The sequence below is a fragment of the Haemorhous mexicanus genome, chromosome 7 (assembly GCF_027477595.1).
Source record: "Haemorhous mexicanus isolate bHaeMex1 chromosome 7, bHaeMex1.pri, whole genome shotgun sequence".
Classification (NCBI taxonomy): domain Eukaryota; kingdom Metazoa; phylum Chordata; class Aves; order Passeriformes; family Fringillidae; genus Haemorhous; species Haemorhous mexicanus.
Genome location: NC_082347.1, coordinates 42,727,347 through 42,749,883, shown reverse-complemented (window position 1 = coordinate 42,749,883; position 22,537 = coordinate 42,727,347). Strand labels below are relative to the sequence as shown.

General features: G+C 47.5%; 2 protein-coding genes across 3 annotated transcripts in view; one reads left to right on the top strand and one right to left on the bottom strand.

The window, feature by feature from the left end:
- The first annotated feature begins 2,872 nt into the window (after window positions 1-2,872).
- Window positions 2,873-5,605, top strand: NKX6-2 (NK6 homeobox 2). The gene is made up of 3 exons (XM_059850794.1): window positions 2,873-3,683; window positions 3,950-4,122; window positions 4,805-5,605. The coding sequence occupies exons 1-3, from the start codon at window positions 3,269-3,271 to the stop codon at window positions 5,051-5,053; spliced, it is 837 nt and encodes a 278-aa protein (XP_059706777.1). The 5' UTR covers window positions 2,873-3,268; the 3' UTR covers window positions 5,054-5,605.
- A 1,949-nt stretch (window positions 5,606-7,554) lies between these two features.
- Window positions 7,555-22,537, bottom strand: part of INPP5A (inositol polyphosphate-5-phosphatase A) — a 188,276-nt gene continuing 173,293 nt past the window's right edge. Inside the window, exons 13-16 of one of the 2 annotated variants that reach the window (XM_059852263.1) lie at window positions 14,789-14,900; window positions 10,522-10,590; window positions 9,248-9,335; window positions 9,009-9,149 (exon numbers count right to left, since the gene is read on the bottom strand). In XM_059852263.1, coding sequence (XP_059708246.1) covers window positions 9,255-9,335; window positions 10,522-10,590; window positions 14,789-14,900 — 262 coding nt within the window. In that variant the 3' untranslated portion in view covers window positions 9,009-9,149; window positions 9,248-9,254. Of the gene's footprint in view, window positions 9,150-9,247; window positions 9,336-10,521; window positions 10,591-14,788; window positions 14,901-22,537 lie in introns of both variants that reach the window. The other variant, XM_059852262.1, reaches the window with a different exon arrangement.

The window sequence follows — 22,537 nt, the reverse complement described above, 5'->3', positions numbered from 1 at the left end:
AAGGGGGAGTTTTTGGCCCCGGAGCAGCCTGGCAGCGCCTGGGACCCAAAAGCATCGGGGAGAGGGAGCGGCGGGGCAGAAAGAGGATTCACGAGGAGCCCGCGAGTGGGGAGCCGGAGACACTAAGGGATGCCTGCCCGTGGTCTCCTCTTTCGGTGCCACACCTCATCGGAAGAACAGACGCAAAAGTAAATTTATCACTCCACGGGGTCTACAGAAATAAACCCCACATATTTCCACGTGGAAAAACGAGGGTATGAGATTTCAGGAAAGTCAGTGAAATGGACAAACGCACCACTAATGTGCAACAAGTGTTACTGATAACATACGATCTGCCAACCGGACTCCGAGGGCAGCTTTAGATGGAGCGGGAGGCTTTGGCTCTGCCCCAGGGACCCGTACGCCGATGGGCGAGGGTCCCGAGGTAGCAGCCCCCCGCAGGGCCACCGGCCACCGCGGTCCAGAGACCACCAGGGCCACGCGCGTCGAGTTTTGCGCGCTCCTGGCTGCGGCGGAAGCCGCGCGTGTGCGGGGCGGCGGCGGGACACACACACGGACTCGGACTCGGACTCGGACACGGACTCGAACACTCTCGGATGTGCTGGGGGAGCAGGCGGCAGGCGCGCGGGAGGACACTGCGCTCCGCCACGGCCCTCTGCCACCGGCGGCACGGCAGCCCAGCGGCGAGCGTACCCGTCAGGGGCGGACGGGGGTCGGTCTCGCCCGGCCGCAGCGTGGATGGAGGAGACCGCACGCTTACCTTGTTCCATCGGTCCCGCGCAAGAAAGCAGCGTCTCGGCGCGGCCGCTCCCCGGTGAGCGGCTACCAGCTGCCTGTGTCTGGATCAGGCGGGGCGGGAGGTGTCCCTCTCGTTAGCCGAACCGAACCGAACCGAACCGAACCGCTCAGCGCCGCGGGGTCGGTAATCAGAGTCGCAAGATCTGCGGGCTCGGCGGGCAGAGGCGCTGCAGGCCCCCAGCACCGCACTGGGGCAGGCAGACCGGCGGGACGCCAACAAACCCGGCGGTCTACGCCCCGGAGAGGCACGGGCTGGCAGAGACCGAGCCGAGCCGCGGGCTGGCTGCGCGCCGAGACCTGCCTGCCCGGACGGGTGGTCCCCGATCCCCGGCTGAAGCCACGACTCTCCGGAAGGGCCGATCAGCCCCGTCTGCGGCCACCTGCAGCAGCTTCCAACGCCGCCGTGAGCCGGGGCCGCGCCGGAGGCGGAGGGAGCAGGTGACATTGCCAGCCCCTTCCCAACGCACGCAGGCGTCGCGGAAACGAGCTTGCACAGAGCTGATGAGGCTCTCCTCATCAAGCCCAATACACCGTGACTGTTTCCTCCGCTGCTGATGTTTGCAACAGAGGGAAAAGCAACGAAGTCGTTTATTAAACCTTCTTTAGCGCAGCGTCGTTTTAAATCTCACGTTTGTACGTTAAGCTTTTTACAAGGATGCGCGAAACGAGACGCACGGACTGTTACATCCCGTAACTCCAGCCATTGAAAACAAAGACCATGGACGAGCCCGAATAATTACTTCCCAAAGTTGACCTACATTGACACTACGGTGTTGTTACAGATTAAACGAAACCCTGTTCACCTGCAAACGATTCTGACGACAGACATGACAGACATGACCACATCCCAAGGACCACGCTTTTAATAATTGTTATGATATAATCAAGTTGATTCGTGTTTACTTTATGAACACTTTGAAAATATTTAGTTACCCGCTTGTTGTAGTAATGCTTTCCCTAGATAACAATGTATCAAACCCATAGGAGAAAGCAGCTGCAAGGCGGAAAACATGCTATAAACCCAGTTTCAGGAATTATTTTCTGTGTAAGCCTCAAATCCGAATTGTTCTTTTCTTGACAGTGAATTATGCTTTCGATTAGGAATATCTCTGGCCATTTTATTTATTCGAACGAGCTTGGTTCCGCTGTGATCCAAAGGCACTTTTTCTCCCTTTAAAGACCAGGGGCTCTACCCCTACGTGGGAAGGGAAGGGAAGGGAAGGGAAGGGAAGGGAAGGGAAGGGAAGGGAAGGGAAGGGAAGGGAAGGGAAGGGAAGGGAAGGGAAGGGAAGGGAAGGGAAGGGAAGGGAAGGGAAGGGAAGGGAAGGGAAGGGAAGGGAAGGGAAGGGAAGGGAAGGGAAGGGAAGGGAAGGGAAGGGAAGGGAAGGGAAGGGAAGGGACCCTTTGCGACCCCAGTGGGGTTCAGACTAGACAACAAAGTTGAGCTAAACAGTTATTCACAGTTATTTAATTGTAAAAAATTATTAAGATAATTTTTTACAACAGCTTTAAAAACGCTGGGCTCTAACACGAGGGAACGGTCCCTGAGCAACTGAAGACGGAGCAATTGCCCGAGAGAACAGCGATCGGGGCGGGCATTACCACTCAGTGTTCCGGGGCAGCGCAGCCGCCGGGGCCCCGCGGTCATTGCCCGACTGCTCGATGAGGCGCCGGCGCTCTCCGCGCCGGGTCCCCGCCTGGCGGGAGGGGCCCGACGCGGCGAGTGGCGGGGGAGGGGGGGCGCCGCTGCCTCCAGGCGTAGCCGCTGGCTGCCGGCGGGGGCAGGGCGGCCGGCGGTGGGGTCGGGCGGGCCCGGGTTGGTGGGGTCGGGCGGGCGGGCCCGGGCTGGTGGGGCTGGGTTGGTGGGGCCGGGGGTCCCGTCGGGCGCGGCGCGGCCACGTGCAGCCCCGCGCGCTCCCACGGCTCGGTCCGGCCGTGACGTATTGGGGTGGAGGCGCGCGCCGCCCGCCGATTGGGCGGTGTTGGCGGCGCGGGGCGGTGGCCGCCCAATGGGCGCGGGGCGCGCAGGTGCCCGCGCGGTTATCTGCGCGCGGGGCGCGGCGCGGAGCGTCCCCGTGGCCGCCGGACACGCGGCCGGGGCGACGCGCGGAGCTGCCGGTCCCGCATCCTCTTCCCGCCGGATCGCGCGTGGAGCGCATTGCCCGCAGTCCGCCGGGACGCGCCGCCGGTGGGGGCTCCTTCTCCCGGGACTCCCAGTCTGTTGTTTCGCCGCGCTGCCCCTGCTCGGCTTTCGCTGCTCTTCAGCCCGGACTTGGGAGGTGCACGCCGCGGGAGCCGGCGGGCTAGCGCCGGGATTTTCCTGTTCCCAGCAAACTTCGGCACTTGCTGTTGCTGAGATCCCGCGAACGGCGAGGAAACCGTCCCGCCCGCGGCCGCGGTTCCGGCAAGGGTCCCCAGCGGAGCGGCCGCGGTGCGGTTGGGAAGGACCCACGCTCGCTGATGCCCGCAGATGTTAGCGGTGGGACAGATGGATGCTAATCGCCAGAGCGCATTCGTCCTTAGCAGTGCGCCGCTAGCCGCGTTGCACAACATGGCCGAGATGAAGACCTCCCTGTTCCCCTACGCCCTGCAGAACCCCTCCGGTTTCAAGGCACCAGCCCTGGGCGGACTCAACACGCAGCTCCCCTTGGGGACACCGCACGGAATAAGCGACATCCTGGGGCGGCCCGTGGGCAGTGCCAGCAACCTTCTGGGCGGGCTGCCTCGCATCAACGGGCTGGCAGCCTCGGCCGGGATGTACTTCAGCCCCGCTGCCGTGTCCCGCTACCCGAAGCCTCTGGCGGAGTTGCCGGGACGGCCGCCCATTTTCTGGCCGGGAGTGGTGCAAGGCTCTCCCTGGAGAGATCCTCGGCTCGCCTGTCCCGGTAAGTGCGGCCGGTTCTTGCAGGGCGCGGGGAGCAGGCGGCCTGGGATCCAGAGCCGGGGCGGCCCCAAACCGGCGGACCGGGCGGGCGGCAGGAAGGCCCGGTGCGGGTCACTCGGTCTTCACGGTCCCGGGTCTGTCCCGAACCGAGCCTTGCTTTACAGCCGGCGGACACCCGAAGCGGCTCCGCAGGGCCTGGCGGGGCCCGGCTTCTGGCCGGGGGCACTGCAGAGTTCATCTCTGACACAGCTCTTTCTCCGCTTCCAGCTCAGACGGGGATGGTTTTGGACAAGGACGGCAAGAAGAAACACTCTCGACCGACTTTCTCTGGGCAGCAGATATTCGCTTTAGAGAAAACCTTCGAACAGACGAAATACTTGGCAGGACCGGAGCGTGCCCGGCTCGCCTACTCCCTGGGGATGACTGAGAGCCAGGTGAAGGTAGGTCCGTCCTGCGGGCTCCCTCCTCTCCCGCTCTCTGCCGCGTCGGTAATTACTAGCAGCCACCAACACTGCGCAATTATGCCGAGATTTTTTTTTTTTTTTTTGAGTCAGTTAGAATTTAAGTTACATTTCGATTTTGGATAGATTTTAGGGTAATTTCTACCTATTTTGTGCTTAGAGCTCTCTGTGCTGCCAATGATTTAAAATAAATAGACATATTATATTTAATATAAACCGCCATCACAGCAACCACAAAAAGCCCCCCACAGATTTTTTTTTTAAAAATTTTTTAAAGGGCCACTTTTCCACGACGATCATGTCCAGTGGTACAACTTTACCTTGTGTTACCCCGTACATTTTTTAGCAAAGCCTGCAGGTGCATCTGAATGCTGGGATGCACCGTAAGCCAAAAATACTTACTTTTCTTGAGTATTGTATTCTGTTTTCAACAAACGACTGTTCCGGGAAGCTGCTGATTTAAGCGTCGTGCAGCCCCGCAGGGCCGGGCAGGTGTCCCCAACGGGGCGCCTCCTTCCCGGGAGCCGGCCGGGGCTCTGCCCGATGCGGGCTCTGCTCCGAGTGCCCGCAGCCCCGCGTGGCGGATGGGACGGGGTCGGCGGGGGCGGACGCGGCGGCGGGCCGAGGCCGTGGCTGAGCTGTGCCCGGTGCCGGTGCCCAGGTTTGGTTCCAGAACAGACGGACCAAGTGGCGGAAGAGACACGCGGCAGAAATGGCCTCGGCAAAGAAGAAGCACGACTCGGAGACGGAGAAGCTGAAGGAGAGCTCGGACAATGAGGACGATGACGAATACAACAAGCCCCTGGACCCCAACTCAGACGATGAAAAAATCACGAGGCTATTGAAAAAGCACAAATCCACGAACCTGTCCCTCGTCAGCCCCTGCAGCACCAGCTCGGATACTCTGTGAGGGCGCGGGGCCGACGGCCACACCGGCAGCGCGGCAGGGGTGAGTGTAACTGGGTGTTTGAAGTGGTGTGTTGTACAGCCTAAGATGTATGTGAAATGTATATATTTTTTACAGAATAAGTTATGAATTTATTTTCTTTCTCATCGATGTAAATTTCAGAGAAAATTTTTCAACTTTTTGGGTTTTGTGTCCCTGTAAGTTTTCCCGCTCTTTCCTCTAGCCTTTCTGTTAATTTCCTGCTCCTAACAATCAGGTTTTGTTACGTTTTCTATGGGTCCCAAGTCTGAGCTCAGCCACTTTGTATATAGTAAATTTCAGATTTTGTGATGTATATTTCTAGTGTAAAAACGGCAGTTTTCTTTCACTCCGTCCCTCAGTGTTTTGGCAGTTTCATTTCTCCTGCCTCTGGATTTTATGCTTAATAATACCAAAAAACCAAAACAATGCCCAAAAAAAGCACGAGAGGAACATGGACACTTGATTTTACATTAGAATGTCTCCACACGTGTTGGAAAGACTTTGTATAAATCAATAAATTATTTAACAACCTCCTTTAGTGAGTTTCTTCCCGCATTTCTATGCCAGGGGCCGGGGACACCAGAGCTTCTGCAGGGTGCCCGATGCTGCTCCTGAAGGGAAAAGGAGCCGCTGCGTCCGGGGGCCGGCAGGCCGAGCCGGGAGAGCCCCGGCCCCCTTGGCAGGGCCGGGGCCGCGGTCACTGCCCCGTGCGGACCCCTCTGTGGGACTGCCCGTCAGCCCCGGAGAGGAGAGAGACCTTGCGCTGAACGTGCAGCCCGAACTGCCCATGCAGCCTCTCGTCGGCTTCGGGCGGGTGATAGGGTCCGCTCCGGAGAGGGGAGATGGGGCCGGGCACAGCCCATTGCGCTGCCTGAGCACTGACCGCTGCAAAAACCTGGGGGAGAAGTTGTTGAGATCCGCCGCGGCGGCCTGTGAGTTCCCCCACCCTGCCGTGCCTTCCCGCCGTGCTTCGGCCCCACACCTGCGGCCGCACCCGTGCCCGAGCCGGGCTCCGTGTGGTTCCGCGGCCGCCGAGGCTCTCCCAGCCGCCCGAGACTCCACATTTTCCCCCTCGGCACACGCACGTTCGGGTGGGTGTGAGCCGCCCGCGTTGTTAAGATGCCTTTTTTTTTTTTTTTTCCCTGCTTTTATTTTTTTCAAAGGAACGAGAGCGTCTCTTTTCCCCGTGTCTCAGCTACGGCTTCGCAGCCCGAGCAAAGGCCGGGAGCGGCTGCACCTCAGGCGCTCCTGCTGCCCCTGACTAGCAGCCAGCGGGCCCCAGCAGCGCAGGCCCCCGTTCTACAGCCACCTTCCGCAGCGCTGGGCCGAGCGGGCCCGTCCCGGCACCCCGGCTTCCCCGCTCGCCCTCTCTCCCGGTGCCGAGGCCCGCACGGCGCCGTCACCACCACGGCACGGCACAGCCCCGCGTCGGTTCTGCTGCGGAAAGGGGCTCGGCCCTCTCCCCCTGGAGTCCCCCTCGGGTCCCGGTGTCCCCGCTCACTGTGACCGGCCCCTTCGCTCCTGCCGGGGCAGCTCCGCGTCCCGGGGAGGGTGGGAAGTCCCGCAGGTCCCTACTCACCGAACGGAGCCGCGCCCAGTTATATAAGCCGCGGCTACAGAGGGAATAAATCGAGTTTAGGGTCTAGTCCTCGCCCGGCTGTGAGCACGCTGAGACCGGCCCTTGTTCGGGCTCCTGAGAGGAAGTGGCTGCATAAAAGCACCTGCGCTCGAGGCTAGTCATTCCCACCTGCCTCTTCCCAAAGTTGTTAAACGAAATGAGGGGGCCTGATGGGAGAAGGGGCTCCGAGGCACCGCAGGACTGACAGCCCGGAGCCACGGCCCCGGGCCGAGGGCGAGCGGACAGGACCCGTCCCCATCCCGGGCCCGGGCCTGTCGCTCCTCGGCTGTCCCGGGGTGACCGCTGGTATCGGCCCGGCCCGGCTCACCCCGCGCCTCCGGATTCGACTCGGGGGCTGTTAAAATGCCAAAGTTGCGTTTCATGAATTTCTGAGGGTTCAGTTTGGGGCATTCTCAGTAGCTCACCCCGGCAGGTAACAGGTCCACCCTGCACCCCCGAGGAGGTTCGGGCCCCGCACAGCCCGCGGTCGGAGGCTACAGCGAGCTCATCTGTACTCGGGGCCCCGCTCCCTGCCGGAAAAGGCTGGAGAGGTTTCTTCTGAAACTTGGGATAACCACGAAGGAGTTTATGGTGGCACATCTACTGACCTGCTGAGGACTAGCATCTTGTGAACAGCTCGTAAAGCTGCATCACCCTCCTCTCAGGGCTCCCGTACCAGCTCCTCAGTGCCTTTTACTCGGTTTGTACTGTGTTTTGATTAACACCAGAACTGCAACCTATCGAAGAAGTTTTCATGTGAAAAATACCCTTGTTGCTTGTCAGAGTCAAAGGTATCTCAATAAGAAATGTAACAATTTAGTAATTTCCCTGTAATCACCACATTAAAGGGACAGACACAGCCATGTTCACCATGATTAGTTTTATTGCTTGAGAACCAGAGTACTCATTTCTAAAGGCCTTCAGAGTTATCATGAGTTGAGTTCACTTAAATAGAAGTACTGTGTGGTTATAATGCAACATGGCACAGTAACAATACAGAGCTGCAGACACCCTGTGGGCAACAATACTTGCAATAAACTGGGCTGTACTGTTGAGAAAACTCTGCAAGCAGACATCAAATCATTTCCAATGGTAGTGATTTATACCAAAATCAAGCATCAATCTAATGCCATCACGCAGTCCATGAACTCTGTAGTGTTCTAAATTAAATCAATAAAACATACATTTGTGTTTCATCAACAGACTCCCTAATCACCTTTTAATGTTGTATTTAGTGGTGGGAGGAAAATGTCTGTAACAAGACTATATTGTAGGCTGCACTGAGCTACTAACCAGGAAAATTTACAGTTGGGTTGATGGTTGTTGTTTTTTTTTTTTTCTTTAATACTGTATAAATACAGTCTGTGTCCAATACAGTTGCTACTTGAAGCAGACTATTATTTTCTTCTCCCGTGTTGTTATTGTTTCAATATAGAATATGGCACCATAAAACAGTAACAAAAGACAGACAAAAACAGTTTACAAAATTCTGGAAAGTTACACCCAAACCTAGCTAAGAACTTCACATTCAATCCTTAATATTACATAGAAAGAAGAGATTATAGGAGTAACAAAGTGAAACTGCTAATATATGTGCTATATAGTATGCTATATATCTGTATCAAGGATGGCACTGCTATATATTATTTATTATATAAATGTTGGTTGTTGATGTACACTTAACTAAACCTGCTAAGACTCCAATACTTACTGCTGATATGGCACTCTCAAGCATTCATATTGGAAAGTATATTTAGCATAAGTTTTGGTCAGGTTTATAAATTATTTATATATCTGTGTATATATACACATACATACATATATATACACACACATATATATGTATGTATAGAAAGCAGCTGCTGTGTGATTCAAAAACCATGTAACATGGCAGTATAGTAAATAAAATGAGAAAAAAAATTAAAAAATGAAAACCAAAATACTAAAACTAAAACACAAACCATAAGCCTTGGTCAAAAAAGAAAATACCATTTAAAACCATCAATATCTCTATCTATACAATCCAATGTACAAAATCCCAAAGTGGTAAAGATATATAATGGGTATGATACCTTTAAAACTTTATAATATGCTGAAATAGCTTTTCCACATTGACAAACACTTATTAAAAGTTGAAAGTTGTGAAATCTAGAATACATAACATCTCTGCTGTCTATTTAGAGTTTTGGCAACAGAACTGTGACATATATATAAAAAATAATTCCACATTTCTACTTGATGTCACATGAACATACAAGACAGTGAGGTATGTGAGGCGTCTCTTGAACAGAGTCCAGATGCTGAAGCATAATAGTGTACGATCAGCAGTCTAAAAATGTGGCACTCAGGACTGGATTTATCAATACAGCTGTTAGGATTACAGATTTCAGTGTGCTGCCTTCCCTCCTGGCTACAGTGTGGTTTCACGGAAAATCTTCTCACTTCGTAGGCATCTTTTTCCTGTTGCAGAATTGGCATTTTTTTAAAAAGAAAGATAAACACAGGGGAAATGATGTAGAAAATATAATAGAAACGTAAAGAAAAAAGATGATATTTACCACCACATCACTGCACGACACAACACTTGTGCACATTTGCAATAGGTTTACCTGCCCCAGCAGCTATTCGAAAGGACAGGAACACAGGCTGCAGCAAGTTAGGGAAAAATACAAGTTACATGTTTGAAACATACATGTTTTGTTTTGTTTTGTTTTGTTTTTTTTTCTTTACAGTCAGTAATAAATACAACAAAAAATTCTCTATGACTGGAAACAAAATACGGCAACAAGTTTTTGAATTAATCTAATTACAAAATGCATAAGGGAACAACATAATCTCCTCACAGATTTCTGCTCCCACTGAAACCTAAAGGAAAAATTTCTACAGATTTCTGTGGGAAGAGGTTCAGGTCCCATACACATCTCTCTTTTGTACCAGTGCTGCACCACTTTCGTGATGAAGGAAACAAAAACTGCTCTTTCTGAACTGGCTGACCCAGAGCTCTTTGTTTACTGGATAAGTTAGCAAGTTGCTCTGTTTTAAAACCTTGGATGATTCTGGACCAAATGCCCTAAGTGCATTTTTCCTTAGAAAACAATTCTCTGTCTCACAAGAACTCTGACCGTGGAATTAAATAGGGGTATGCATTTGTGAGTTCAGATTTGCATGTACACATGCATCCACACATACAATTACCCACTATTGCTCTGAATTACCATTCAAGAGCCTCAGTGCTGTTTTTAGATAGACTTTCAGAGGTTACCTCCTACTCCTCAATTGGCTTTTTTCAAAGAAAGCAAACACTCTGTTTTATTGTATTTCTGAGGTTTCCATCAGGTATCTTCAGCAAAGAAGACCACAGAATTCAGGCATTTTATTAATTTAAACAACTGGTATTTATTTATAATTCTTTATCCTTTTTCTATATTCTTTTTATCACTTGTTGTTTGAGCATAGAACTGCCAATATATTCTTTTACTAATAAGCACCAACCTAGTTGAAGCTATGCTTTGAAAGGATAGTTGATAACCCAATGAAGTCACTTGTGTTCTGCTAGAAGAGTTTTAAGTGTACAGAGGGCTGCTCCTCTTCGCTTGCACCGTATCCTGCTTTCACTCTAGCACCCATCCTGTTCTTTGATTTCATACAAGCAGCCATTCTGATGGACAGACTGACTGCAGCTGAATTCGACTTTGAAACATTGTCAGGGTATTACTTAAAAATAGGACAGAGATAGAGCTGACTTCTTACAATTAGTAGAACCTAGTGCATACATTCTCATTCCTAATGAAAAAATTAGAAGATAAAAGACTAAAATGTTAAATTTAATTACCTTATGATCCCCCATGCAGACATTTGGCCCAATGTGGTCATATATTACTATCTTCTCATCATTTTCTGACTAGTTTAAAAAAAAACAAACAGAAAACAACAAAACACTAGTCAGTCCAGGAATTCTCCAGATTACACACACAGAAAGGAACTCTGGAAATACTGTACAAATAGGTAAAACCAGTTTCTGAATAGGTGATACTAACACATCTTTGCTTGGCTTCTCCAGAGAAAGAATGTGTAAAATCAACTTTTATGCCAAGTACTGCTTGCAGTAATTTGTGCATTTTGCCTTCATAAAAACTCCTCTGAGACCTCTATGCCTCCTCCCTGCTGATGGGACCCTGGGAAATATTCTGGCTAACGCTGCACTAAGTGAAATGAGTGACTCGTAGCTGCATTCCAGGCTTCTGCTGCAAAATGCAGCAAGCACAGTCAGTGCTTGCTGCATTTTGGCCAGTCCTTTTTCAAGAACACAATTTTTATTGAATTAGGTGAGACAAATGTTCTTTGAATTAAATGCAATCCATGTTGCCTTATAACAGCATTTGATTTCATCATACAGGGGATTTTAAATGTTCAGAGAGATGAATTATTATTTTCAGGTTATGAGCATAATCTTTAACCATTTCTCTGAGATAAATTTCTTCATCTGAAAAAAAGCATTCAGGAATTTTAAGAAAAGCAGCAAATGACGAATGACATTCCTCTGGTCTCCATTATGAATTGCTTTCATTTTGTCCTTCCATGTTGAACTTTACCCTTATACACTGACTTAAGCATTTTTATCTTAATGAATAATAAAATGCACTCATCTTTCTGCTGTTTGCAATAAACGTGATTAGGAGGAGCTATTTTGATTCTTTAGCACGGTACTTCAGGAATAAATACAAATACATTGCCATACAAAATGATTTCTTATTGTGCTAAACAATTTCTATCAGCTAATTAAATCTGTGATCTGCACACTCTCCAGTCTCTAATGCATTTGTAGATGTGCTTTAAACTAGTTGGCGACACTAATTTATTTTGTAGGAAACAGCCAAGACTTTCTCATCCGTAATCAGTCAAGTTTGACTGGGCAATAACTTTATATAAACAGTAGCATTTAGGACTATAAAGTTAAAACTGAATTATCTTTAATGCAGTAAGGAAGCTTAAGGTCAGATTTACTTTACAGCATGGTTGTCTGCCAAAAATATAAAAACATAACCTTCTGCATTGTATGCATGAGCACTTTCCAATATTTCAAGATCATAATGCCACCAGCATCGGAAGTGGGGATACATTCATCAAAAGCGACTTGATAATTTACAAAGGCAGCATAAAATTGTGGATTTTCAACTGCATAATCTTTAGACAGATAAACAAATTACAGCAGTGCACAAGCAGAAACAATATACACTTGGCTGAGCATTCATTACTTCATGCGATCAGGCATCAGCGCAGCTCCCGAGCAGTGGGCAACCTTTGGTGGTTTAGGGCTCAGGAAGCATAAAATAACATGATGGTGAGGTAACCGACCATGGCATGATAGATGATGTTGCATGAAAGCTGTTTACAGCCCCATGTCAGTACAATCTGTAATGCCTACTGTGTAGCTGAGCACACTGTACGGTGGCAATTTGTGCACCCTATCCTTTCTTTACATAGGATTTAAATGCAGATTAGCTACAATTTTTGTTTAAAATAAAATACAGAATTGCCTAGGCAGAAAAAGAGAAACACTTTAATTGCCTATAAGAAAAAGCAATACAGCAAAATAATTACTCGAATAAGAATATTCAATAGATAGTTATGATTCAAAAAAGTCTTTAAAAGTTCATATACGTTTTTATTTTAAGGATTTGTTACAGTGTAATCAGTTAATTAAAATTCGATTTTGCTTTCTTCAGAGGTCCTTTTAAAGCTTTAAAGTATAGGTCTCTGCAGGGGAGTTAATTCTTAGTCAAGACCAACACTGCTTCTTGTGTAATACCACAGAAACCTGTAGGGTCATTTTGCCCTTCCCCCTATCAGTTCAGCACTATTTTCTAGCAGCTATTTTCACCAGGTTTTATGGGCCAGAATGCTGGTTTGGCTTTGGGCTGGAAAGCGAACTCCTGTGCTGGTTACAGAGTCACTGAGTCAAAGCCCAGCCTGGCCTCAGCAGCACCTGTCACTTTGCAAAGGAGCTTCTGGAGATGTCCCAAACTGCCCGACCACAATTTGCAAATGCAAAGCTCCAGAGACAGAGTTGTGTGAACTTTAAAGGTGAGCCTTGAAGGATCCAGCCGATGGGGTTACTGCTACACGGAGACTGGAAATTGTAACTGACCTCACAGTTACAAACTTCTTCAGTGCTGTAACTTTGTTTTCCCCTGTTGAATTTTCTCCCATTATATCCAAGTTATAGCCCTCTAGATAATCACAAAGAATTCCTTTCCCTCTGTACTGTTTACACTCTTCAAGCTTTTGTGTACACATCTATCTCCTTATTCATAGCTTTAAAAAAAAATCCTCCCTCATTGGCCACTCTTTTTGCGGTTTTAGTCCTTTGTTCTTTAGGAATTTCATGGTCACCAAGCACTATCAGTAACATTTTGGGTAAAGCCTCACTTTTTCACATATTTTTGTTTAAAAAAAATAAATAACACTGATTTTGACACTACTACCTGACTATAAAGCCTGTATTGCCCTTAGGCTTCACATTTTTTACTGAATACTGCAGTACATGCATTGTCTAAAATTTTGGGTTAAATTTCATGATGTCACGTAGACACTTTTTACACATTAAAACATGTGAGGAAGTGCATTGAAATTCAAGTAGCTGTGGAAAACACGTTCCCAGCCTTTCAGTGAATTATATACTGCAAAGCAAACAGTCTAATCATGAGATAAATAACCCCGATGAGAGAGAAAAAGAAGGTTATAAACTTCAGGAGAGCAAGTTTCAAGGGTGTAATTAATTTAAACTGGAAAAAAAAAGCTAAGAAGCTATAGAACATTGATTTACTTAGAAGATTATTTTCTGTAATTCACTCCCACTAAACTACATTAATTATATAGGAGCACACAGACAGACACATGACTTTTGGCAATTTTGGGTTCAGTAAGTCTGTTAGAGTCATACAGTCTGGTCAGCCAAGACAACCTCACTGCAGCACATCCATTTATGCAGCTTCCCATGGCCACTGCCAGCTGGCCAGCTCAGAAGAGAGAGAAGTGGGAGAGATCTCCTATCACATCCCCACTTCCCGATCTGGTCTTGGCCCTCTAGAGCAGCTGGCAACCAGGGTCAGCAGGATGGGGGGGTCTAGGTGCCAGGAGCAGACACACAGGGACAGAGGCAGTGTCAGCTGGCACAGGTAACCAGCTGACCCAGTCCAGTGCTCCAAGAAAAGAAGGAGGGCAGAGTGGAACAAGAAGGAGAGAGCAAATGACAGGAAAGAAAACTGAAGGGCTCCTTAACCATATTTAGATAATTTAACCTTGGACAGAACATCACCAACTAACCCTAACCCTGTCTACAAACACTAAATCCCTAGAGGAATTGTATGTTCTAAAAACGTTGCACAAGCTCATCTCTAAAGCTCTAACGGAATGTCTGAATTTAGGAACCTAGTTGGTGTACCAGAGTTAGGAGCCTACCTGCTGGAGACCACCCTCCTTCAGGGACAGTGATAGATTTGGCCTACGTAGGATTTGACATATTCTTGGGAGTACCTTAGGAAATCTACCACTCTGGTAAATCAGGCGCCTGCAGCTGTTGCTGTACAGGCTTTTCTCTCAATTGTGTGAGTCCTCAGCCAGTAGCCACTTGTATCTGCTCCTGTCTGCATCCCTGCTGAATCCTTGGAAGGGGCAGCATTGCTGCTTATGTCACTGTTGGGTGGACTGGGCTGGGGGACTAATGGAGACTTTTTATAGGGTTTTTATAGGGGCTTTTTTATTTTCTGTTGCCCTCCTTAAAGCAAGCAGTCAGTCCTCCCAGGGCTGTGCATCCTTGCACAGAAGAGGCACAGGACAGAAGACAGTCAGTCATCATTGGCAGCTCAGATACCAAAAGAAGTGCTTGTGAAAGCTCATATTTTAGTCACTGTCAGCAGGTTTATGGGGACAAATCCCCCTTCTTGGGTGCAAAGCACTGGAGGCACATCCCTACATTTACTACCATGGTGTGCTGTCTCCAGCCTGGCAAACTCAAAGGCAGAGTCTTCCAGCCATACCTGCCTTTGGTGCAGATAATGCAGTGTGGAGGCATCAGGGGGCTGCAGGTCTGTACTTACTTTCAGAATGAGCTCCTTGGCTGAGTGGGACATCAGGATTCTGTCGCACCAGGCTGGACATCTCGTGTTCATGTACTGCCTTCCCTGGCTAGAGTCCTCGCTGTAGGGATAACTGCAAACAAATCCCATCCACAACCATCAATGAATCTTGGCAAAGCAGTCTGAAACCTCTGGCTCAGAGGGCCATATTACTTACAAAATGTCACTGTCAAAAAGCAGCTCTTCCAGACACTGGTTTTTTTTCTCCTCCCTCTTTCCTTTTCATGTGCTCTTTTTCTACGCCTCTTCTCAGATCTACAACTCTACTGTATGGTTAAGAGGTTAAGACACACAGTTTAAAAACTCTCACCTCCTACCTTGTGCTTTTGTGAGAGTGTTTAAAAGGCAGCAAATTGTTTATCTGTGTGAAGTTCAAAAATCAGTTCTACAACAGAAATTAGACAAGAGACTGTGGAAAATGTACATGCAGAAACTGAAAAATGAAACCTAGGGGGAAAAAAGTTCACCTTATGTGATTTCTTCACAGGATTCTCTCAAGGGGAGTTATTCATGAATAATTTAACAGAAAACAGAGTTCAGAGTGCTGGGACCACTGCAGCTGTACACAAACCTCTCCTGTATGGATTCCTTAAGGGTGACAGAAAGGAAGACAGGACAAGACAGAAGGCTTTGCAGGAGATTTCTTCAGAACCAAGGAATCAGGAATGTGGTTTAAAGAAGGTGATGCTGACTACATAAGATCCCATACCAATGAAATTGTGTTAAGGAAAAGTATATTATTTTGTAAAGACATCGTGAATAGAAGCAGATTAAATGGGAGTTACACTCTGGGGCCATCATAAACATGCTGTGACATCTCCAGTGCATTCTAACTTAGCTTTAAAGGGCAACAGAAAGTGTTTATTTCAATCTACAGAACATAACTAAAGATAACAGCAGTGTGAGCCGATGGGCTGAGATCATCTGAAGCACCTGAAGGGCAACCTCTGGCTCAACCTCAATAAGCTGAGGCCAGAATTTTTCATGTCTCATCCAAATCTTCTCATCAGTTGCATTCAATGATGGCTCACCACACTGTAAGGCCCACTGTTTTCTTAGACCATTTCCAAAATGGCATGTGGGAGTAGCTAAGAAGGGGTTTTGGAGAAATCCAGAGGGTTTGTGACAGGCTCAACTTCTTGAATACTGGGCCTGAATTAACTGAAGTTTGCCCTTGATAAAACTCTTAAAACCCCCAAACATCTACATATGTATGTGTGAACGTATTTGAAATGACATTTGCATTTTATTCTGCTCCTCACTGAATTAATAAAGGAAACAATGAGGTTTTTCTGATATGTGTCTTAAAATAAAATTTCTAGTATTGTAAAAAGGGGTTTGCATGCTTGAAGAGAAACTTATTTACCATCCTGTTTGGTGTGATGCTCTGAAACGGAGACATACAGCTCTCTACCAAATGGGTTTACAAGCTACACTGCCATTAAAAAGATTAGCCATGGCAAACATCCAGGAAAAGCATACTGAATGTATTGGAACAAACCAGTGATCTCAGTACGTTTTCCACCTCATCAAACCTAACAAGACTCATTTTCAAAACATATTATGAGAATTCAATTTGCTGCTTCACTGACATACAGAAGTACAGCTTATTTCTGAGTGTCTGTGAAATATTTTGATGATGTAATACTATATTGGTAGTAGAAGCTCTTTGTCTGCAACTTTAAGGTTGACTTTTTCTCATAACCTCTTACTTTACTTAATCCAGAACTCCACATAACTGAAGCTACTTTTTATGACATAAAGGTATAAGAATCAATCACATTTCATATAATCCTTCCTTTTACAGCATTAACTGTATGGCTTTTGAAATATGATGTTGCATACCTGGAACGATCTGTTACTGCTATGTGTTAAAGCATTAAATCCTAGAGCCTGTATTCTGTTAAATGGTATTTATCAATTTGCTTTATTTATCTTAATGTTTTCACAGGGTGAAAACTTCTGCCAATTTTTCAGGGTCCTTAGCACTGATGACCCAGTCAAAAAGTTACTGTAGTTTACAAGTATCTTTGACAAATCGGATTTCTAATGGCTGGGACAGAGATGAAAATAAATGCTGCAAAATTGTCCAGACAAAATGGCCTGTAGGTAATAGTTTAATATAATAAAGAGAGGCAAACTCTTCTTTTTATAAGAAAGAATCCTTCAAAGGAAGCAAAAAGGATGGAGTGCTCTGTCTCACTGCACTCCCAGGAATAAAGCTCCCTCCCTCGATCCACTCTGCCGTGTGGAAGTCCTAATCTCAGTAAAATGCTGACACTAACATAATAAAATATCCTAACAAGATACATGCCCCCAAAATTGGGAGAACTGTTAGCTCTTCTTCATGCTCTAGAGGGGTCACAAACCCTTTGGAATAAGCAAAATTCCTTTGTAGATGGGCTCAAATAGTGGCCATAGCTAAATATGACTCAAAATTCCCATGAGGGATTCTTTTTTTTGTGACTTCCTGGGTTGTAGGGCTATTTTAGTTTATTATATGCCACTGATCTAAAATAGATTTTAGCAAATAAAAGTTCTATTAAATGTTTCTGGAATATACCTGTCACTGAAGAAGATTTTGTTAAACGTGCTGCTGAATGTATACTATTCCAGAACAAAAACTTTTCAAATACCATATACCTCAGAAGTTGTTGCCATCATCCTGTTCCACAGCTAAGAGAAAAGTGGCATGAAAATAGTGTAACTGCTTCCAGAATCATCTGCATGTGAACTCTGAAGCTTTTGCTTGTTTGGTGTGTTGTTAAGGGTCCTGTCCCCTAGCATACTGTGGTGTCTTACATAATGTCACCTCCTTTGGATGTCTCCTCCCCAGCTGATCAGATTGAAACCCAGTCAAGAGCAGCAATGGAAGGAGGAGCCTACAGATGCACAGGCATTTTAGGAAGGATGATGGCTCTGATGCAGCCAGAACAGACAGACGTTGCAGAACTGAAGACTTAGGGAAGACGCCCAAAGGCTCAGAAGCAGCACGTGTTTGACATGCAGCCCCTGGGTGCCCCATGCTCGGGGCGGGAACCGCGCCGAAAGGCACAGCGCTGGCCTGCCTGCCTGCTCCACACTGCCACTGCCTGAGAGCACCAACCCCCCCCAGGTGGCACTCAGGAAACTGGAAAATACCATCCCATGGCAGAACTCAGGAAGCTGGAAAATACTTCCACTAGCTGCAGCGGGGAACGAGAGACACGAGCGTGCCAACACCTGCTTCTACTTGACCCTTCACTTTTCGTTCTTTCTAAGCTGGCTTCATGATTTCCCTTCTCTTTTCGTTCCTCTCAACCCCACTTCTTGACTGCTTCTTTGTCTTTAGGCATAAACAATCTCTTAAAAATTACTGTAAATTTAAGCTTGTGTACATGCAAAAAAGCAGAACTATTCTTGTAATACCCATCTTCCAAAAGACTGTCTGTGATCAAGGGCAATAAGTTAGATTTGTTTTGCTGACATCTCCAGCCTCTTTTAACACATTCACTCCAGGCAAGTAAGGAACTACCAGTTCTTAATTCAAAACTTACTTAGTAATTCTAAGTCAACAGATTTTCTGATTTGTGACTTGTATTGTAAATAATTACAGATTTGATAAAAACAACTGCAGGTCTGATAAAAAGAAAGTCAAGGACTCTATACCAAATAATCAAAAGTTTGAAATTCCAATATCAATCTCCCATTGGGGAAGTATTGTGCCATCCTTCTGTGCTTCCATCATTAGTCTTGACTACCAGGACGATGACTGCGGCAGAGCAAAAGGGAAAACCAGCTCTCCCTATCCCAATAATTAGACAGGAAAGAATGCATTATTTTTTTCCTTTCATTAGCATTCTTCCTCAATCACAATCTACCTTGTGTAATCCACAGAAAACAGTGATCTTGAGAATGAATAGGGAGTGCTCATGTAAAAATGATGACATCATAGATAAAGGCCTCTAGGTACCACTGAAACATAAATGATAGGCAGATATAATGCTAACACATACAGGTGCTAGAGGTAAGGTAAGGATGTACACACTTCCATGGTATTCCATAGTACAGTTACACACTTTTTTACACACACTCTAATACATCTATTTAAAAATACAGTGGGGAAATGGGGAATTCCCTGTGGAACAAATTTTATGCCCTATTTAAAACAGTGGCAAAGTTCTAGGAATTTAGGACCTTAGCCACTCATGTTAGCAGGGTAATAAATAGCAAAAAGAGACTGTTATTCTCTGGGTATTCCAGCCAGCAGAATTATACAAAATACACTTTGACTCTGCATGCCCCTGAATGACGTGCAGACAGGCAGTTCTGGAGCATCCATGTAAAAAGCTTGCACAATTTATTTCCACTTGTTTAGGACTTACTCCTTCTGAAGATGCAGCTTCTAGCTGCTTTTCCATCCTATTTCACAAACTTCTGTTTCAGTTGCACTTATTTAATCAGGATTACTGTCAGGTGGGTTTTCTGAATAAAACTTCCAGCAACATCATTAATATAATGTTCAATACTGTTGAAATTTAACTAAACACTTTGATGAATTGCTAACTTACTCTGTTAATAAGGAGCAGGCTGTCCAATCTGTGACTGTTGTCACAGTCAATAAGGATGAGAACTACTTGGCAATTGTTTGGGGAAAATAAACCATTAAGAGGGTCAGTAATATCAGAGCACTACTACTGTTGACAGGTATTGTCAGAGATGATTAGACACCTTTACAAAAATGCTTACTGCAGGGTGAGAAGTTGTCTGACATCATAAACCATCCTGTCAGCACTGCCCGAACTCAAAACACAAGCCGACAATGCTGTGTATATAAATGTCTCCTTAACTGGCATTTCCAGTCAGGAAAAAGGCTCCTAATGAACTCTTCTGGTGAGCAAGCATGGATAAAACCTGTTAGTGAGATGGTGAAATGTACTTTCTAACAGAAAACAATTCATTCCCTCTGGAGGGCTGCCACCTGTAGCTTCCACAGGCAGTGTCCTCCAGCTTGTGCCGCGCCCACCGTGGGACGTGCTGGGGCAGCCTGTGCTGGGGACATCCTGTGCTGGGGACACCCAGAGATGGGGACATCCAGTGCTGGGGCAGCCTGTGCTGGGACACCCAGAGATGGGGACATCCAGTGCTGGGGACACCCAGAGATGGGGACATCCAGTGCTGGGGACACCCAGAGATGGGGACATCCAGTGCTGGCACAGCCTGTGCTGGGGACATCCAGTGCTGGGGACATCCAGTGCTGGGACAGCCTGTGCTGGGGACATCCAGTGCTGGGACAGCCTGTGCTGGGGACACCCAGTGCTGGGACAGCCTGTGCTGGGACATCCAGTGCTGGGGACATCCTGTGCTGGGGACACCCAGTGCTGGGGACACCCAGAGATGGGGACATCCAGTGCTGGGACAGCCTGTGCTGGGGACATCCAGTGCTGGGGACATCCAGTGCTGGGGACATCCAGTGCTGGGACACCCCATGCTGGGGACATCCAGTGCTGGGGCAGCCTGTGCTGGGGACACCGCATGCTGGGGACACCCCATGCTGGGGACATCCAGTGCTGGGGCAGCCTGTGCTGGGGACACCCAGTGCTGGGACACCCCATGCTGGGGACATCCAGTGCTGGGAAAGCCTGTGCTGGGGACATCCAGTGCTGGGGACATCCAGTGCTGGGACAGCCTGTGCTGGGGACATCCAGTGCTGGGACAGCCTGTGCTGGGGACATGGAGGGCTGGGACAGCCTGTGCTGGGGACATCCAGTGCTGGGACAGCCCATGCTGGGGACATGGAGGGCTGGGACAGCCTGTGCTGGGGACATCCAGTGCTGGGACAGCCTGTGCTGGGGACATCCAGTGCTGGGACACCCCATGCTGGGGACATCCAGTGCTGGGACAGCCTGTGCTGGGACAGCCTGTGCTGGGGACACGTGGTGCTGCTATGGGACCCTGCCTTCTACAGACCACGCTGCCAGTGCTGCTCTGGGAAGTGTGGGAGCACTCACTAGACAACAGTGGGGAAAATTCAGTTACTTAATCCTTTTTATTCCAGTAAAGGTCATTCTGAACAACTGTGCAGCCTACAACTAGGTTCAAATGCAGATCATTTAGCAAACTTTATCACATTTCGGGGAGTGGAAATGCCTCCTGTTCAAAAACTCCTTGTGCTCACTCATCTGTCAATTGTCCCCCACATTTTATATCACCAATTTTTTTATAATAGAAAGTATTTGAGATGGGATGGAACTATAAAGCATCAATGAAAACTGAGCTCTTTATGGGAAGAGCTGAGACAATTTTGGTTTGGTTCATTTTATTTTTGAACTTAGGTATGAGTCCTCATATTTACTAAACCTTTTCTCACTTTTAACTTCGAAAAGGGAAAAAACTCAACCACTCTTCATCAGAAAATTATTTACTATTTTTCATATTATCTGAGAAAATGCTGGATCAATTTACCTTCAGCTCTGATGTGCTCTCAGATTGTCAAATATACTTTAACCTGAAGAAAGGATGGTGAACGTGGACTGCCAATACAACCTTTGGGTGCTCTGAGAGTTTTAAGGCCAAAGATAAAATAAAAATATTTTGATATTTTTAATTTACAGTCTGCACTAGTGTGAGCTGGTATGTAAGTGTGATTTCAACAAAATGCTATTCAACTAATCAAAGGGTGACATCTAATTTTTGTCAGCTACCAGAGTGTTAGTTTCTTCTTTAAAATTGAATTAACAATTTTTATTTCCCTGAACCTGAAAGAGAGAGCTGGAGTTGGATTCCCTAGATCTCTTCCTAACAAATGACCCCATGTAATTTATCTTCACATGCACATCTTAGGCAGCATATCTAAGCCAAGCAGTAAGACACACCGGTGTTTGAATTAGATTATCTGCTTCACAGGCACCAAAACACTAATAAGCCTCGGTGATGCTCTGCAAGCCAACTGGCCACGATACGTGTCTCACTTCAGCCAAATCAGGAGGGCAAACAGAGCCCTGCAAACACAGTAGTTATGGAGCAATGTGTTAAACAGCTGCTACTTGCACAGGCTACGCTAACACCATGGTGATAGTACCAACAATTGGAGTCAAAGGTGACAATGGGACAGGGGTCACCCGGGCAAACCAGCAGCAAAGGGCAGGATGGGTAAACAGGACTTGAGCCCTGAGTCTGGGCACAACACAAAACAGGAGGGTTAATGACATGGTATTTTTATCAGAACCTTTTTAATAGATTTATGCTTTTTGGCTTGACAGTCTTCTTTAGAAAATACTGGTCTGTAATATGCTTCAGAGTGAGCATTCCTGTATCACCAGCAGGACCATTTTCAGTTTAAAAATTAAATAAACCCAGAGCCCATTTTTTTTCCCCAGAAAGCATAATGCAACCCTTCACTTTCTGTGAAGGGCATTCACCCAGAATGGTGTCCATAGTGCTGCTGAAAACCACCCTGTGGCCAAACCTGGTGACAGGAGGACATGTGCTGGCACTCGCTCCAGACCTGGCTGGGACCAGAGGATGGCAACGGGCACACTGGGCTCTGCTCTGACCCCAGGGCTGTGGGGAGGGATGGCAACAGGCTGATGGCAACGGGCACACTGGGCTCTGCTCTGACCCCAGGGCTGTGGGGAGTGATGGCAACAGGCTGATGGCAATGGGCACACTGGGCTCTGCTCTGACCCCAGAGCTGTGGGGAGGGATGGCAACAGGCTGATGGCAATGGGC

Coding starts and splice junctions, on each gene's coding strand:
- NKX6-2 (XM_059850794.1), top strand. CDS start 3,269: ATGTTAGCGGTGGGACAGATGGATGCTAATCGCCAGAGCGCATTCGTC. Junction 3,684..3,949: donor TCCTCGGCTCGCCTGTCCCG/GTAAGTGCGGCC, acceptor CTCCGCTTCCAG/CTCAGACGGGGATGGTTTTG. Junction 4,123..4,804: donor TGACTGAGAGCCAGGTGAAG/GTAGGTCCGTCC, acceptor GCCGGTGCCCAG/GTTTGGTTCCAGAACAGACG.